Here is a 17,621-nt window from a genome sequence, read left to right as displayed (position 1 = left end):
CACGACTCCATTTATATATGTCCAGAACAGGCAAATCAATACAGAGAAAGTAGATTAGGTTGCCGAGGGCGGAGGAGAACAGAGAGTGACTACTATTGGGTATAGGATTTCTTTCCGAGTTGATGAAAATGTTCTAAAATTAGTGTCAATAGTTATACAACCTTGTAAATATATTAAAAACCACTGAATTGTATACTTTTAAAGGATGAATTTTATGGTACATAGATTATATCAAAGAGTATAATAAAGATTATAATACGTGTGTATATATAGAATATGTAATTGTATATAATAAGGAATATTATGCTTGATTTTGAAAAAAAAAAAACCATACATACAGCTCCCAATTTTTTCGACTATATCTCTGCATCCATATGGTGAGAAAAAAATTCGGGCTGGAAATATAAAGTGTTAACTATATTTTTAGGGTAGTAGGGCCACTCGCTATCACAAATTTTATGCGATAAAGAGCATTTCTTTTATAATCAGAAGAAACGCTTGTAACAATAGGACCAGGCTGCCTGTTGGGGCAACGAGCTTCTGGTCATGGGAAATATTCCCAAAAGTTTGAGTGGCCAGATACGGACACTGGCCTACCATGTATGACCCAGTCCTTATTAACGAAGATATCATCATTTTTTAATCGCTTTTTCATTTATTTTCTATTTTTTAAGTAACCCACTATCTCACATCTTAATCGGTACTAGTTGGTGGGGGGAGGGAGGGATTCATCTTTTACTACAAAGCATAGAAATTTAAAAAGATCACAACTTGAAGAGTATACTATGAGTCAAAATCTGAAAGAAAAGTGGTTTAAAAGAAAACTACATGCTTATAAGCAGCCAGGATTTAAAAAATTATGTTGTAGGAAAATAAGAAATGATCTAGAGGAGGAAACTGGGGTTTTCCCTTTCATCTTTGTAAAAATGAAAATAAAACTTTAAAAGGTGACATTTGAAATACTATCTGAATGTGTACACATTCACTCCAAAGGTTGCTGACACACGAGCAGAACATAGTTCTTATGAGGAAGATTGCCACCTTTTTTTAACCCGAGTTCAGGGATTGTCAGCCATGAGATGGGAAGCCAGCCAGCTCCTCGGCCTTGTCAGCTCTCCCATGGGGCGCTGGAGCCTGCGCTCACTCCGCCCACCGCCTGGCAGAGTTGAGGGCAGTGGGAGAGGAGATGCACCAAGCTATAAAAAACTTTAAGTTTTATTTCCTTCTAAGGTGTCCTGACACTGGGTGCTCCAGCCCCCGTGCCCAGGCAAATTCAGCTCAAACCTGAGTGTGTGTGCGCGCGCGTGCGTGTGTGCGTGCTTCCTGAGCCAAAGCTGCCGAAAAACCAGACGACGTTGTCCCTTGCACTGAATCTCTTGCAGGCCGAGTGGTGGCTTCCTATTTCCGTCCTGGGAGGAGTATGGAAGTCACTTAATGCTCAGTTTCTCTGACCCACGTTCCAATATTACATCACATCCTTAATAGCAAGCTTACCCTCCACTCCACCCCCAACACGGGGCTGCTGAGACTAAAAATCCCATTTGTCATCTCAAAGCATACAGCGCTCCTACACAATTTTGCCTCCCACTTTTTAGGCTGCAATTTCAGTTTAAACACCAAGTGATGCCAAGCTGAGTTGGTCAGAATCCTAGAAAGCCATAGCTAGAAGGTACTGGGTCCAATAATCTTCTTTTACCAAGGAAGAAACTGAGGCTCAGGGATGGTAGAGAACCTGCCCAAAGCTAGAGGGACAGACCCAAAAGGAGGAGCCAGGCCTTAAAGTCTCGGAGGGACTCTGTATCCACGACGGTGTCCACATCCTCATAGTCCCAGCTCCTGTATACAGCAGGGGCTATTTAAATGCTTTCCAGAGATGTCTCAAGCTTTGTGGTCAAAGTAGGGGCTTACCCTGTGATCATTCCTTCTTTTTGGCCCTCTTTCTGCTTCTGTGCAGTGGGGGAAAAAAAATGGGTTAGGCAGCTGGGAAAAGGTTCCTTCTGGAAGCAGGTGCAGCCAAGAAGCAGTCTTTCCTGCTAGAGAAGCCTGTCTGGGACAGCACTGAAGGGGAACGTTTCAACTCCAGGGTTCTGAATGAAAGTTGCAACCCACTGCATTTTCCTCGGCTGCCCTGCTCTCGACAGTAGACACACATGCTTGTTATTTAAAATTCACATCTGATTTTTAAGTATATTTCTTTACACAATTCCTAAAGAGACTTAGATTAACATTGAGGTTAACAGTGTTTTTATGTACATTTTCTGCATAAAGCAAACCTGGGTACATTAATAGGCCTAGAGATTGTGTTAAAATGTCAGTTATTAACACCCAAACTACTTAAAACTAGAGTCGGGTTGCAGTGGGATGTGTCTGTGGTTTTTCTGGCCCCTCCTGCTCACCTACCAAACTAGGGCCCAGGTGGAATTACATCAGAGGGCAGGTATATCTTGTTCATTGAGCAAAAGGGATTGAAAGCTACGCAAGCTAAAAACCTACACAATTCGCAGTTAGAGATGAAAGGCTGCAGAAATGTTTATTGAATACAGTGCCAGGTTTATAAATAAAACTTATTTACAGTTTCCATAAGAGTTGGTCCCCCATCAGAGAGGTGGTGTAATCTCCAGTTTATCTCAAGATTTACAGAAACGTTCAAGTACATCTCCTTTACAGATCGCCACCGACTTTGCTACAGACATGTTTAATGAACATAGTAATAGATCTGGAGAAAGACCACACACTCCACTCATGCCACTACCTTCTTACTCCAAGGGATACAGACAGCAAAGAATTTCTGTCTCCTATAGGACAACTTCAAGGGATAAAAAAAAAAAAGAATAGTTAACTGCCGGCTGAAGGGATAGATTAAGACACATTCGTGGAATCTAGTCACTGCCAAAAGGATAAATTTAGAATATACAATAAAAGGATTATTTAGGATATACAATAATTAATTCAAATGTTTGAAATAATTGAATGAACAAAGAGCAGATTGACCAAATTTACATTCTTCATTTAGGAAAAAGTTCCCAGTATGCTGAAGGGCGAATAATATGCTGCTATTCTGACGGGCCATAGCAGCGATAGGCCTACTGGACAGCCAACTCATTACAATGTGGTTACAAGTACAGTCAGACATGCATTTATAAAGAGAATATAAAAATATGTACAGTAGCTAATTTTCAATGTGTTTAAGTTGCCGAAAGACACCAATTAAAGTGTGCAAAAATTCGTTTGTCAAAAATCAGAAAAAGCCCTCCTCGGCAACCATGCCTTAAAAGCCCATCTGAAATAAGATATTTGCCTTGTTCAACACCTACCCCAAACAGATGGAGAACAAAACTATGAAAGTGTCTGCCAAGTACTCAGCAGTTTTTTACGGCAAGTCTCAGGCTCAAGCGGGATGCCAGTTAAACTAGTCACTTCATATTTTTATATATATATATATATATGTATGTGTGTGTATATATATATATATTATGTATTTATTTATAGAGCGGTTAGAACTAGGGGCAAGAGTTTACAGGAAGATGCTAACCAACTTGAGCACTGCCACAACACCCAGTTATTTCCTCTCACAAACTCTCACGCAGACTGCAAACACCTAACCCCTGGGCTCGTCGTCCCCTCAAATGCCAGAAGAAAAAGGCTACAGCGGACTGGGCTGCACTTCTGCGCCAAAGTGGAACTCAGCATCCCTGGTTAAATCTCCACACAGACACCAGGGAAAAGGTTTCTGGTTCCTATGCAGCATCCTGGCCATAGAAGAATCTGATTCTAAAGGTAGTCTTCTGAGAAAGACTGTGGGACCACTAAAATGGAGTCCGCCCAGCTTCTAGAACAAGACTTGGTTGAAAGGGCAAGATAGAAGGCAAAGTTCTCAAAAACAAGTCAAATCACCCTCAACCCTCTTTGAAACAACCAAGAGGTCATCTACCATAGGCCTGAGAGGTCGACAGCCAGGCTACCAGACTTCTCTGTAAGAAACATCCAGGTCAATAACTAATTCGAACCAGGAGCCCTCAGTCCTATCTCACAGAACCCCTAAGGTATTCTTAGGTGTTCCTTCCAGATTCAGGGAATTGTGAAAGCCAACCCTCGCTCAGGATGTCGACTTCTCTTCTACCAACCACTGAGTATAAGCACCAGCAGCAGAGGAAGATGGGTGGGGGGCTCCTCTCCACTGCTCTGACCCACCCCTCTGGCAGGAAATCTAACAAGCTGCAAAATGCCAGAAAGACGGGGAGTAGGAGAGGGAGAAGCCAAGGGTCTCTATAAATCGGCCCTGGATGCACCCATTTGGCTGCCAAGGGCTTCTCACTGCCTCGCTAACAGCCTGCCACTGTTCCCTGGCAAATTAAAACCTCCCACACACACACTTCAAATCCAAATCTTGCTAATAAGATACAACCAGTTAACACTCTGAAAAATGCACATCTAGCCTTCGTTTCAAAAGAAGTTCTACACTAAAGCAATACTCCTGTAAGGGGGCTTTTATGAAGCAGCCCAACCCCATTGCAAAAACCAGTACCAGCGTCTCTTAGTTTTGGTTACAGTTTTATAATTAGATGCGAAATTCCCTCTCGGTTAGAATTTGACTTTCAAGCTAAGGGCTACCCTTAGTTCTTAGGGGGAAAAAAGCAAAGTCAAGTCAACTTAGAAAGTAGAAGGAGGCTAAGGTAATCATAAATTAAGAATCATGAATCAAATAATGACTGGTAGTGTCTTTTAGGCATAAAGACTGGCTTAGAAAAGTGACTACCGCTTCTACCACACACAGCAAAGACTGAATTACAGACACACTAAATTATGTCTCCTGCACAGATGGTCTCAAGTAGTTACATAAAACAGGTAATCAGCAGCACAACTGAGAAGAACCCCTAAATACATGCTTGAGAGAAAGTGGATATTTTTCCTTAAGAGCTCTGCCCGGAGAATCATGAAGTTACCAAGATTCAGTCTCCCCTCCCCACCCCCCAGTGAAAATACAATAGAGCTACACGTCCATAAACATGAAGCAATCCGCATCTGCTTGGTTTAGGCAAGGTCTCAGGCTCAGAGGTTGGTGCTTGAATGCCAGAAGGTGGGGAACTCCATGGCTGGTCTGGGGGCATTTAAAGGTGCACTGGCCTCCCCTCCGACTGCCTTGTCCCGTTTAGATCTCAGCTTTACAAAGTATTTAACACCACTTTAAGTTAATGGTCTTTTTATTGGAAAAAAAAAAAATAAAAAGACTAGCATTTACAACTTGGAATGGACGTAAATCGTGATTTCTTGAACAGCAATGTTGATGGTTGTGCTGAAGTCCACAGCCACAGCCTACCTCTGCCGGCTCCAAGTCATGGTTCGGAAGGTTTTAAAAACAGAGAGTCCAAAGGTGCTCCCTTGGTAAAAGTTTCTTTTTAAAAATTTGTGTGAACGGTGACAGCCTGACACCCATTTCGCTCTACTACAATGCAGACAACGCTAAACCAACACACGTGGGCATGCCACCAGGGTGTGTCACCGTCACCAAGGGTCAGGGCACATGGAAGTACAAGAGGACCAACCTGCTAGTGGGACTATGTCTAGACAGTTTATCCTTCACCCATTTTTCTACACGCATCCTGAGGTAAACCAATTTTAAATGTGTTTGCTTTCAGTAAACCAGCGATGACAATTTATACTAACAAACTGAACTAGAACCCATTCGACGTGGTTTTGAATTTGTTTTTTCATTTTTCGTTTTTAATACAAATGCCTGACTGTGCTCAATTGTCAAGCTGCATGCATGAAAAACTGGCCAGCCCAAACAGTGTATTAATAATCATTAGCAAATGGAACTGCGAGGAGTCCACTAAGTGCTTCCTTATCGTTAAGGTAGTACAAGTATTTATATTGTAAAACTGAGGTGTAGCTTGATCTTTAGGGGACAGGACCACCAACCAATACATGCAGATTGTTTTGTGTGTGTGGACAGAAGGTACTTTTGACATTCAGTTTTGCTATATAGAAACAGAATGAGTAAATGATTTTTTTTTTTTTTTTGCAAGAGGTAAGTAAAAGATTCAATTTGATTCTTCTAGAGGGGGGGGAAAGGAGTTGAAAGTAGGTCTTCATTTTGCAGTCATCATCTGTACGAATTCTGAAAAGACATAATCATAACTTTCAGTCACCTTCAAAAGCAGCCTGAATAAACACATCTCTACTATGCATAAAAAAAATCAGTGAATGCCCTGTGAAGCCGTTAACTTGTTTATATTTGTAAAGGAAGATTAAAAACTAAGCTAAAGAATTGTCATGTTTTACCTTCATAGTTGACTTGTCCATCTCCATCAATATCTGCTTCTCTGATCATTTCATCTACTTCTTCATCTGTTAGTTTCTCTCCTAAGTTTGTCATGACGTGACGTAATTCTGCCGCACTGATGTACCCATTACCATCCTGTGAACATTCAGCAATTATTACTGACAGTGTGGGCAGGGATAGTGCCCTCGAGTTACTGCCAACTCTGCTCTCGTTGACAGGCCTGATCTCCAGTTCCCACCTCAACCCACCACATACGTGCAAGATGGCAAACTCAGAAAACAGAGGCTTTCAAAAGCTTACAGAAATCGAAAGTAACAATCAAGAAACTTGGTTCAAATTTTCTCTATTTATTCTGCTTACCCTCACTCAATAAGGTTACTGCAATAAGTCAGGATATTTAAAAATGAGATTTTAGAGGCTCAGGCAGTTAGGTAAGAACGAGAACAGACTGTTGAAGCTTTAGAAAGAGCAAAAAAAAGCCGTACAGAAGTATCATCTGCAATGTAGATGCAAGATTACCTTGTCAAAGACTCGGAATGCCTCGCGGATTTCTTCTTCACTGTCTGTATCTTTCATTTTTCTAGCCATCATAGTCAAAAATTCTGGGAAGTCAATGGTGCCATTACCTCAAATTAAAAAATAAAAAGCTCATGTAAAATAAATGCTCCAGTAATGCTCCTCCACATTAATAATTTTAGAACTTCACAGAATAATAAGCACTTAGCTAGGACAAACTGGCAATTTTATTAGGTTGAACTATTTGTCGGTCTAAACTACTAAAGTAGTTCACAGGGCAATTTCACATAACTCAAACTAATAATCAATGCTCTGCATAGCATTTAATGATGCAAAAGAAACTGAACATATGGACCCTAGACCACTGAAGGGGTCTGTACAGTTCAGGAGAAAAAGGCACACAGCACAGCAGGCTGAATCTTTCTACTCCTAAGGGAGGCACCGGAGTAGCAGTCGAGATTGTCTCCCCCATACTCCCGCCCCCACTCCAAGTTGGGGCAATCACTTGGCTCTAACTCTGCCTTGGGTAGTGATACCGGTCAAGGCCCAGATTTAGGCCACCCAGAGCACAAAATGTTTTTAGGGATGAAAAGGATCATGAGGGGATAAACTGACTCTGTTATGCCATAAACCATAAAGTATTAGAAACTGTCTTCTACAGGGGGCGTGACATTTCTCAGCCACTTTAGGACGATTAAGTCACCTAATCGTTTTCTCCCCAACTCAGTATCTTTAGTTCCCATTAAGGGCAAAGCTCAGAAGTGCTTGCACAGCTCAGACTATTAACATCTAGGAAACTATGTCAGAAGAAGCTGTTCTATGGCCAGGGTTCCAAACAACTTCTCCTCTAAAACTAAGATATCGATCAAACCCCAAAGACAAAGGATCCAATTAATAATGTAACTTAAACGAAAATAAATTAAAATTAAAAAAGCCTTGTGTTAAGTTACTCTTTCACCAGTACTTTCAAATCAAAATAGTAATTCAGAGATCTTTTCAAGTCTTTTTGGCCTCCAAAATTTTAAAGCATTATTGATATTTATACAAATCAAAATTATTTGGAGTGTTATCTCACAGCAGTGTAGAGATGTCCTTAGGCATCATATTTATTCACTGTGAATACTAGATTTTGTCGCCTAAGACAACCTCTTTCCCTCGTTCCATACAATCTGAAGGCTTGATACATTTTGCCAGTCCCCAAGCCCACTTTCCCAGGGTTTATACAAAAAATAAGAGAGCTACTCTGTATTTCCAGATGGCCGATCATCTTCTCAAACTAGAGAGAATGATGGACCTGTTTTTCCGAAACATTATTAAGGATGAAAACAGACCTCAGAAGTAGTTTGAATAGACTGAAACCGTTGTTAAAGAACTTAACCGAAGCCCCTGCTTCTAAATGCACGTGACCAGACAAGTGTAACTCCACTTTATCACCTTTTGATGCTATATTTAATGACTATCAAGGCAACCATCTAGAAAGTAATCCAGATCAAAGTTGTTTATTCTTTGCTCACCTTTTAAAAACTTAACTAAGTTCTACAATGTTATATAGTACATTTACTAGTATATACATATATATGGTTTCCAAAATTATATTTTTGGGGGGGAGGAGGGAGGGCCCCAAAACTGTTTAATGATGGAAGAGAGCAAACAATAAAGTCTACCATCCACTGTTTTAGAGTCCAGAGGAACGGATGACCAATCGGCGACCAACTGCTACAGGGGTCACTGTTTGTTCCTTTTTGCTCCATGCCTTATACATCTCCTTCTATTAGGTTCTGTCGCTCCGTTCCCCAGTCAGCATGTACCCCACCTTCAAGCCTCAGGTGACCTTCAAAATTCTCTTCAATAAACACATTTATGGCTCGCACTGTATCCAATTCTATACTAATACTTAAGAGTACTCTTCGCCCACCTCACTTGGTGTTTTTCTGCTCCTCTTAGAGACAGGAAGCTTTTTTCACAGGTCTATGGCTATGTATTTTTTACATCCCCACAGAACTCAGTGCAGACTCATGGGCCAGTTAATAAAAGATTGAGCTGTAGGTCACAGCTGGTGACCTGCTTAGAAAAGAACAATACCGTGATCCAATCCAGGAAATGTTCTAGACGGTGAGCAGGACAAAAGGCAGGCCCATAATCTTCTGTTTTAATTGTCAATGGCCATTAAGGCAACCACAGAAAGGATCTCTGGACATTTGCTTTGCTCTGGGGACATGAAAGACAATCTCCCAACATGTCTGAACTTGAATTACACAACACTGGCACTCATTCATAGTTCTAAAGCCCTTACCGTCAGCATCCACCTCATTGATCATATCCTGCAATTCGGCTTCTGTTGGGTTCTGACCCAGTGACCTCATGACAGTTCCAAGTTCCTTTGTTGTGATGGTGCCATCACCATCTTTGTCAAATAGAGAGAAAGCTTCCTTGAATTCTGAAAACAAAAGTTTACCTTTTAGAATAAATGTCTTTACCCAACCCAGCCACAATACCCACTTTCCTGGGGCTGAACAAGCAAGCTGTCCAAGGTGTTTAAGTTATCAGAAACTGCCTGGACTCCGCTGAAATAAAAAGCACAAAAGTCCTGCTGGACTGGCCTTTATATCCACAAAGCAAACACTGCTCCTAGTAACCAGCTCCATAAAACCACAAGAGACTCACGTTTTTAAAGGCTAAACTTGAACACGTTTCAATCAGTCCTAAGTTCAATGTGACAAGTGAAGATTGGTCCATGTGTTTCCTTAAAGTCTCTTCCCATTAAATTTGTACACATAAGAATGTCTTGTTTCATATCAATTTGAAGAAGTTGCTAGAACTGTACATTCCCAAGTCACCAGTATGTTCTATGTGGCATTCAGATTTTTCCAAAGACATTCCTGGTTTCCTAAGGAGAAACCACCTCAAAAAAGTCCTCCAGGGACTATTAAGAGCTAAAATCTAAACTAACACAACTCTCTCCCCAATTATAATGGTCCTAACACTCCTTTTATCCATTTCCATTGATTTCCCATTGATTATAGAATAGCAAACACAAGCTTTCATGGCGGGTTACTAAAATACCTGTGACATACAAATTGTAAACTACATTTGAACAACAGACTCAGTACAATCTCATTACATGCAAAACCTCGCAAACTGTGAGTCGGCTACTGCTACTCCAGAGAATAACCAACGGGTGTTCTTGTTCTCCTTCCTTTCACGTTATCTCCGAAAAACTAGCAAAGAGTAACATCTGACCTAAATACTTCTGCTTGTTTTTATTGATTTAAATTCTCAGAAAACTGTTCAGATTAAGGGAGACGTGGCAGTCACCGAAATGGAGTGTTGCCTACTTTTCTGGCCTAATGGGGACTTCTGAACCCATCAACTCACCAGCAATCTGTTCTTCGGTCAGCTGATCAGCCTACATGGAGAAAGAAAAAGTTACAATTCAATTTACAATACTTTGAGATTAACAATGTTTTTCTAATAACACTCTGTGACCTTTTAAAAATCGATATTAAAAAAATAATTATCAACTACTTAAGAACTACAGTACTGTCATTTAATGAAAACAATTAGGATAAAGGGAACCCTTTATGATATTTTAAAGACAAAGGATGACAAGGAAGTGACAACATCTCGCTTCAGGCTTTCTCTTCTGGGCGGACGGGGTAAGGTCTAACTAGGAAGGGTCGGTTCATAATTGAAAAATGGCACCTCTAGTGGCAAAAGGTCCCACAACATTGGTTGCAGCCGCGGGCTCTAAGAAAAAAGGGCGCCATCTACTGCACCACCGACGCCACAGTCCCCGCTTCCATCAAGAAGGGACCCAACATAAAACACTGTTGTCACCGCAGCCAGGATCTCATCCAGAGGAAGGCTTTTAGCGCACCTTGCGCATTGCTGCGGGCGCTCCAAATCTCCAAACTGGCATTACATAATGGCTTTGGGTTGGATTACAGGCTTTTATATCCATTTTATGAGATATAATTAAGTGGAAAAAATAAATATACCGCAATGGGTTACCCCACCGACTTCATTTCAATGTAATAAATGCTTTCAATCACTTAAATTAGGCTTTTATTTGTTAAAAGCCTACCGTTTACAATGGCTGATGCCTTGGTCAAATTGATTCAGAAGCCAGGAAAAAAGTGGAACCACCTACAACTGAGCTGTTACAAAACTGCAAAAATTAAGTATATAAAAAACTACACAATAATCATGATATTATATCTTTTTCTGGAGAAGAGCAACGTTGCTGGAAGATATTTACTCTACCCACCTTAAAGATAACAAGAGCTGCTCACAATAAACACTTTACTAGAGGCAGTAATGGCTAGGAAGGTTAATTTTCACTTGCATTATTTGGTCTCGGCAACACTGAACCTGTGCCTTCAGCCAGGGGAATTCGCGATCTCAAAGAGAACATGTGGATTTTTATTTTAATGAAGGACGCCTAACAAAGCCAGTTACGAAATCAGTCCTAACAGAAAACTGACCATGTTAAGTTTATTCTAACTTTTAGATGAAAAGTTGCACGATTAGCAACGGTGTTCCAATATCCCGAAAACTTCTTTTTTCCGATTAGAATTGGATCTTCCTTCCTTTCTACCCCAGTGACTGCAAGTCGGTTTTCTTTACATCAAATGAGGTAGACGTGATGATTTATGTAACGCCAGGGCAACGTCTGTCTTGTACAACAGGAAGCGCTGCCGCACCTCGCAAGAGAAGCTGTCACCTTACCAGGAAGAACAGTCCCACCTCGCCGCAAAACTGCCGTGTGAGAGGGGTTATTGAGAGCATCAGCCTTCCTCGACAAGGAAATATCCCCCAATCGCACTGGCCTTGGGGGCAAAGGTGTACTGAGCCTGCCAGGGACCGTCTCCCCACCTCACCAAGCCAGAAAACTGTGGGTGATGTCAGCTCTGCCCGCCGAGGGAGGAAGGGGGCTGTGGAAAACACACCCAGCAAGGCGCACAGGCGTATCTGGAAATCTAGAAGCTGCAGAGAAAGCGGAAACGTGGAGGGCATCTCCCTGCGGACTGGGAAGTGGCGCTGAGTGGGGAAATGCTGAGCCAAGGGCCAGGCTAGGGTGCGAGCCTCAAGGGCAGGCGGGGTCCCGGGGGCGAGGCAGCCCCAGCGCGGGGACGAAGGCGCCGCCCCTCCCAAGCCAAAGCGACTTCCCACTCCCACATCCACTCCGGGGCCGCGCGGCGGGCGGGGGCCAAGTCCGCCCCGCGCCTCCCACCCGCTTCAGCTCCCCCAGGCGGCGAGCCCGCCGCGCCACCGCCTCCTCCCGGAGCAGAAACTTTGCGTCTCTAATGGAAACCGAGCCGCGCGCCAGCTCCCTCCTCCACCGCCCCCCCCCCGCCCCAATTAGCGCCAGCCTAGCGCCTCCCGCGGGAAGGGGCCTCCGGGTGTACCAAGGCTCACGCACGCTTTTACTGCCGCACTAGGTGGGGGGCTGCAAGGGTGCGAAACAGGTAGACACGAGCCCCGGCCACACCGCAGGGCTCCGCCCGGGCACAGGGCGGCCGGCCCGCCGCTTCCGCCCTCTCCGCCCCCCACCCCTCGCCTTCCTGCCCCCACCCCACCCGTCCCCGGCTCCTTCCTTCCCAGCCCACGCCCGCGCCGCGCCCCCCAGGAGGGAGGAGGGGAGAACCGCTGAGGGTGGCCAGCGGGGTCCGCTGGGGGGTGAGGGAACGACGCGGACGGCGCCCCCAAAGCCTTGCCGGAGCAATGTGCGCCACCGGCCCATTCATTCTCCCCAGCCTGCGCGACCGGCCGACTTCGAGCCTGGGGAAAGGCGGGGGGTGGTGTGGAGAGGGCTAGTGCCGGCCCCGCCCGGCTCCCCCACCCCCCGGGGCCCCGGCCGAGGCGCAGCGCTGCGGGCAGCCCGGGTGCGGCGCGCTGGATGCAGTGGTGCGGGGCTGGGGGAGGGGGTGGATGCGGAAGCCCGGGGCACAGCAGCCAGAGCCGCTGCCCGCGGACGGCCAAGTCCTGTTCCAAAGGGACCGAAATTTAAATGAGGATCCCTGAGGGAGGAAACCGAGATGCAAATCTGGAATGCATCCTTCTTAAACGCAACTGCTGCGTAACACCCGGAAAAGAAAAGAAAAAAAAAAAGCCCATCAAAAATACAGCAAAAAAAAAGAAAAAACCCGGACTGAACTAAAAATCTGTATAGAAGTCATGTACTGGCAGCTGCTACGCTGACGTCTGCCACTCCCGACCTACCATGGTGCGAACGGAGGGTAGAAGAGCAGAGGGATCGAGGGTGGCTGCACTAGCGCAGGGGCTGTAACGGCGGAGGAGCCTCCGCTGCGGCTGTGGCTGTGGCTGCTGCTGCTGCTGCTGCTGCTGCTGCTGCTGCTGCTAAGGCGCAGGGTGCGCTGCGCGATGTGCTGCTGCCGCCGCCGCTGCCACCACCGCCGTCCGAATGCGAGTAACGACGCCGCGTCCGCGATGTTCCCAACACCAATGCCGAAGTGCGAGCCTGCGCTCTGCGAAATATATACCGCGCTCCGTATCCCTCCGCCGCGACCGCGGCCGCCTCGCTCAGAGCGGCGCTGCGAGGGCCGGGCCTTGCCCGCTTGGCCCCGCCCCCGGCGCGCCCGGCCTCGCGCCGCCCTCTGCGCGCCCGCCCAGGCCCGCGGCCCGAACGCGGAGCGTTCGGACAGAGGTGAGGGGCTTCGAGTCAGGCCTCACCTGGGGCGGGGGCGGGGACAGAGCGCCAGCACAGTCCCGACCTGGGGCGGCCCTCGGCTCCAAAAGCTGCCCGCCACTCACCGCAGCTCCACCCCACCTGTGAGACCCCTCCATCACTCTTGCTACCGCTCTTCTGGGGCAGCCGGTCCGGTTCCGGGAGCCGCGGGACGTCTTGGGGCTGAGGGCGGCTGCGGGGGGCTGAGGGCAGAAGAATTGACTGCACACCCTCAGCTTCCAAGGAGAGAGGTCTGGAAGGGGGAGGGAGGGGCAAAGCAATTTTCCTCGTGCAAGAAATTGTTCGGATGTTTTGTTTCTCAAAATTTGAAGCATTACGTGAGACATATATGCTCAATCATTAAATCTGTCGTGCCCATTTGCTTAGCCACTCATTCTAATGTTTTTACATTTCCACTGAATTTTTTTTTATATGCCTGAATAATATTTCTCCCCTGCCGATGTTCTCTTTTTTCTATGGAAAATACTATTCATCCTGGCTCCAGGATTGCTGAAATTAATGTCTCAATGCATCTTCTATAGACCTTACAACCCATGCTTTGATTTTTTTTCTCTTTAATTTTCTTGGTTTTGAAAGGGATCAAATTTTTATTCATAAATCCATAGACACAAAGAAGGAAAAGATGCTTAGAATCCCCCAGATGCCAGCTGGAACACACAGCTAACTGACTACTATGGAGCTAGACCCTATTTTAACCTACAATTTTGATTATATTCATTATTAAGTAGTATTTTAGTCCTTAAATTTACTGTTTTCAATTTTCTGTAAAATAGAAAAAGGATAATTCCAGCTATTAATTTGAAGCCCAAAACTCATAAAGAAAGAAAGAAAGAAATTAAAGCGTTGCAGTGTATTTTCTTGCCAAAGCAGAACACAGAATTTGATCTTTTGTTTACAGGGCCTGGGCAACAGTTGCAAGTTACCTTCTGAGAATGTGGCAAAGTGAGTGAGTGACAAGCTCTGCTAGAAAGGGCTTTGCTTGGTTATGTTTGTTTCTGGCTTTGAGAAAGTCTGCAGAAAGGTGTTTTAAGAGAACGGAAAATGTTCAGCCACATTGCAGATGCCACAGGACTTCTGAGGTAACCTCAAGCATCGGTGGAGCTCTTCTTTCTCATGTTCCTTCTAGAATGCTGCAGAAAGGGTGAAACTGCTGTTCAATTTAAAGAGAGGCTGCAGGAGCAAGTCGGTGAATCTTTGCAGATTAGAAAGACATTCTCTTCACAAATCTACCAATCATCATCATCACCATCATCATTACCATCTTGTGCTCATGGAGGGAAACCTGAATAGGAATGAAGTATATATATATGTATGTATTAATTGGAGAGTTGGAAATAGGGAAGTAGAGGAAAGAAGAGTAATACAAAGTCAATTTAAAGAATATTCAATAATCCAGTGAGTTACAAATCTAAATGGCCAAACGTCATTAAAACTGCTTCAATCCTAATTTGTATTCTTTTGTCAGAGTTCTCACATAGTAGTTAATTAAATACATTTTAAAACATGGTATACATTGTGTAGCGGGAAATGCAATGTTTTTTAATTATTAAAGATTCATTAGCTTCCAGTACTCTTCCATTTCTTATTATTTTGGTTAAACTGCTACAATCCATGATTTTGAAAACCAAGCATACTTTAAAATGATATTTTCTACTATGTCATGTAACCTATTTCACCCAAAATAAAATACTTTCCATGACTTTCCTTGCCAGAATTTTTACTTATTACAGCAAAATTTATTATTCTAATCTCTTCATATTTACCAGCTAATGTATTAATTAATTCTTTAATGTATCAAAGCACATCTTAGCTTTCAAGTCTGTTGGATATATAATGAGGTCATGCTTTATTAAGTTTTATGGCTAGTTTGACACACTGAAATATAAGAAGGTCAAGTGACTTGCCCAAGATCTTACTGTGAGTCAGCGATGGAGCATAAAATAGAGCGTGAGCCCTTGTTCAGGGCTTTAATCTTAGATTATATATACTAGTGAAAGCACTATCTGAAGTTTTTAAACATATAGTGTGAGGGATTTCCTATTTCATGATACAGATTCTGCTGACTACTTAGATGATCACTGAGTTTTCATTAAAGTCAAATACAGTTGACCCTTGACCAACACAATCGTCCCAATCTGAGTTACATGGGTCCACTTATATGTGGATTGTTTTCAACAAATACTTATACTGTTTCTGATCTGTGGTCAGGAGTCTGCAGATGTGGAGGGCCAACATGTATGCATTGCTGTATGCCATTTTATAAAGTGGACTTGGCATCCACAGCAGGTGATGGAACCAATACCCCACAGATACTGAGAGACAATTTCAGTTTTCAGGCCATCAAAAGTCATACTTCGATTTTCAATTGCCCGGAGGCCTGGCACCCCTAACTCCTGTGTTGTTCAAGGATCTACTGTGCAATAGTCCCCCTGCTCATCTGCAGTTTTGCAGTTTCGTTTTCTGAGCTTTAAGTTACCTGTGGTCAACAGTGGTTCAAAAATATGAAATGGAAAATTACTGAAATAAACAATTCATAAGTTTTAAATTACATGCCATTCTGAGTAGTGTGATGAAATCTTGCACGATCCCACTCCATCTTGCTTGAACATGAATCATCTTTCTGTCCAGCGTCTCCCCATCCATTAGTCACTTATCGGATTGACTGTCACAGTATCGCAGTGCTTGTGTTCATGTAACCCTTATTTTAGTTAAAATTGGCCCCAGACTAGTGATGCCGGCAATTTGGATATGCCAAAGAGAAGCCATAATGTGCTTTCTTTAAGTGGAAAGATATGAATATATAGGGGAGAACATAGTATATATAGAGTTTGGTACTATCCATGGTTTCATACATCCATTAAAGGTCTTGGGATATAATCTCCCACAGGTAAGTGGGGACTACTCTAAAGTCCTTTAAGTGAATGAACTTCCTAATTTATAGAGAGATCAGCAATGAGGAAAATAAGCCACATTATTGTGATATCATAATTTGCTGAGAGCCAAAAGTCTACAAAATATGTCATGATATTGAGAGAAAATGGTTATTATTGTTATTTGAATAAAATAAAATTAAATAGAAGAAAAGAAGAAAGAATGCAGCCCAAGCCAGGAGTCTCAGGTTTGAATATCATTTTTGTCACTAACCAGATCACTATACCCCTCTGAGTCTGACAGAAAGACTACAAATGCAATAATTGCACATACTCTATTCATGGACACAACGAGAGGTTTGAATTTGATCTATAAAATTCTTCTAGCTGTAAAAATTTGTGCCTGAGACTAAAACATGATTATGAAATATACATATATCACATATATGTATCATACATATGTGTCACATATGTACACACACAAATATACATATATTGAAGATGAAGAGGACAAATTCAGAAATTAAAATCATTTAAAAATATAACACTTTCTGAGCATTGACTATCACCAGGCCCTTCTGCTCATTCTGTGAGGCAGGTATCGAATTATCCTTATGTGGAAACTGAGATACTGAAATATTCAATGATTTGCCTAATTTAAGTAGTGGAACTCAAAAATCTAGCTCAGAGACCAAGCACATAAGAATTACATTATATCTCCTATTATTAAATAGATTTTATTTTTAGTTTTTTGTTAGAGTACAAAGAATAAGATTAAAATTTGATTTTAAAAAGATATTTCTTAGCCAAGAATTTAAAATTAAAATAAAATTATAGGAATGTAGTAACAAGTTTATCTCCCACATAAGGAGTAGAGTGTTTGTGAAAAACTCAAAGCAAAACATTTACTTTGTGATGCTATCTGGAAGAAAATTCTCATTTTGCAGATGAGGCCTACAGAGGTGGGATTTGCTATCTCACAGGAAAGAAATCTTGTCTTCTACCTTTCCACCATCCCCAACTACCCTCCTCTCTGCCACATAGTCCAATACAATCTTGATGATTATCCACCATTTGGGATTCTCTGTCTCACTAATCATCTCCAATAGCCAGACCAGATTCTTGCTGTTTGTGTGTGAATTTACATTTCATTAAATGTTATACAGATTATAAAAGCTTTATTGTCTCAAAATGCCTCATTATTTTTCCTTTTTAAATTTTGCTATGATCTTTTTTTATTTTT

At 42.9% G+C, this 17,621-nt stretch overlaps 1 protein-coding gene and 1 long non-coding RNA gene across 2 annotated transcripts; one reads left to right on the top strand and one right to left on the bottom strand.

The window, feature by feature from the left end:
- Window positions 1-2,504: 2,504 nt before the first annotated feature.
- On the bottom strand, window positions 2,505-13,271 carry CALM1 (calmodulin 1). The gene is made up of 6 exons (XM_016154305.2): window positions 13,022-13,271; window positions 10,175-10,205; window positions 9,093-9,236; window positions 6,803-6,909; window positions 6,283-6,418; window positions 2,505-6,118 (listed from the first exon to the last, which is right to left on the bottom strand). The coding sequence occupies exons 1-6, from the start codon at window positions 13,022-13,024 to the stop codon at window positions 6,090-6,092; spliced, it is 450 nt and encodes a 149-aa protein (XP_016009791.1). The 5' UTR covers window positions 13,025-13,271; the 3' UTR covers window positions 2,505-6,089.
- A 136-nt stretch (window positions 13,272-13,407) lies between these two features.
- LOC118600426 lies at window positions 13,408-15,207 on the top strand. Its single transcript, XR_004950087.1, has 2 exons — window positions 13,408-13,466; window positions 14,407-15,207. It is a non-coding gene; the product is annotated as an uncharacterized LOC118600426 (long non-coding RNA).
- The last annotated feature ends 2,414 nt before the right edge of the window (window positions 15,208-17,621 follow it).

Source organism: Rousettus aegyptiacus, unplaced genomic scaffold (genome assembly GCF_014176215.1).
Source record: "Rousettus aegyptiacus isolate mRouAeg1 unplaced genomic scaffold, mRouAeg1.p scaffold_m13_p_3, whole genome shotgun sequence".
Lineage (NCBI taxonomy): Eukaryota > Metazoa > Chordata > Mammalia > Chiroptera > Pteropodidae > Rousettus > Rousettus aegyptiacus.
Note: the sequence above shows the minus strand (reverse complement) of the source record. Positions and strands in the feature narration are given on the sequence as shown.

Bases quoted from the DNA above. Each gene is read 5' to 3' on its own strand.
- CALM1 (XM_016154305.2), bottom strand. The intron at 9,237-10,174 runs GTGAGTTGATGG...TTTTGTTTTCAG, and splicing joins GACCGAAGAACAGATTGCTG to AATTCAAGGAAGCTTTCTCT. The intron at 6,419-6,802 runs GTAATCTTGCAT...GAATGTTCACAG, and splicing joins CATTCCGAGTCTTTGACAAG to GATGGTAATGGGTACATCAG.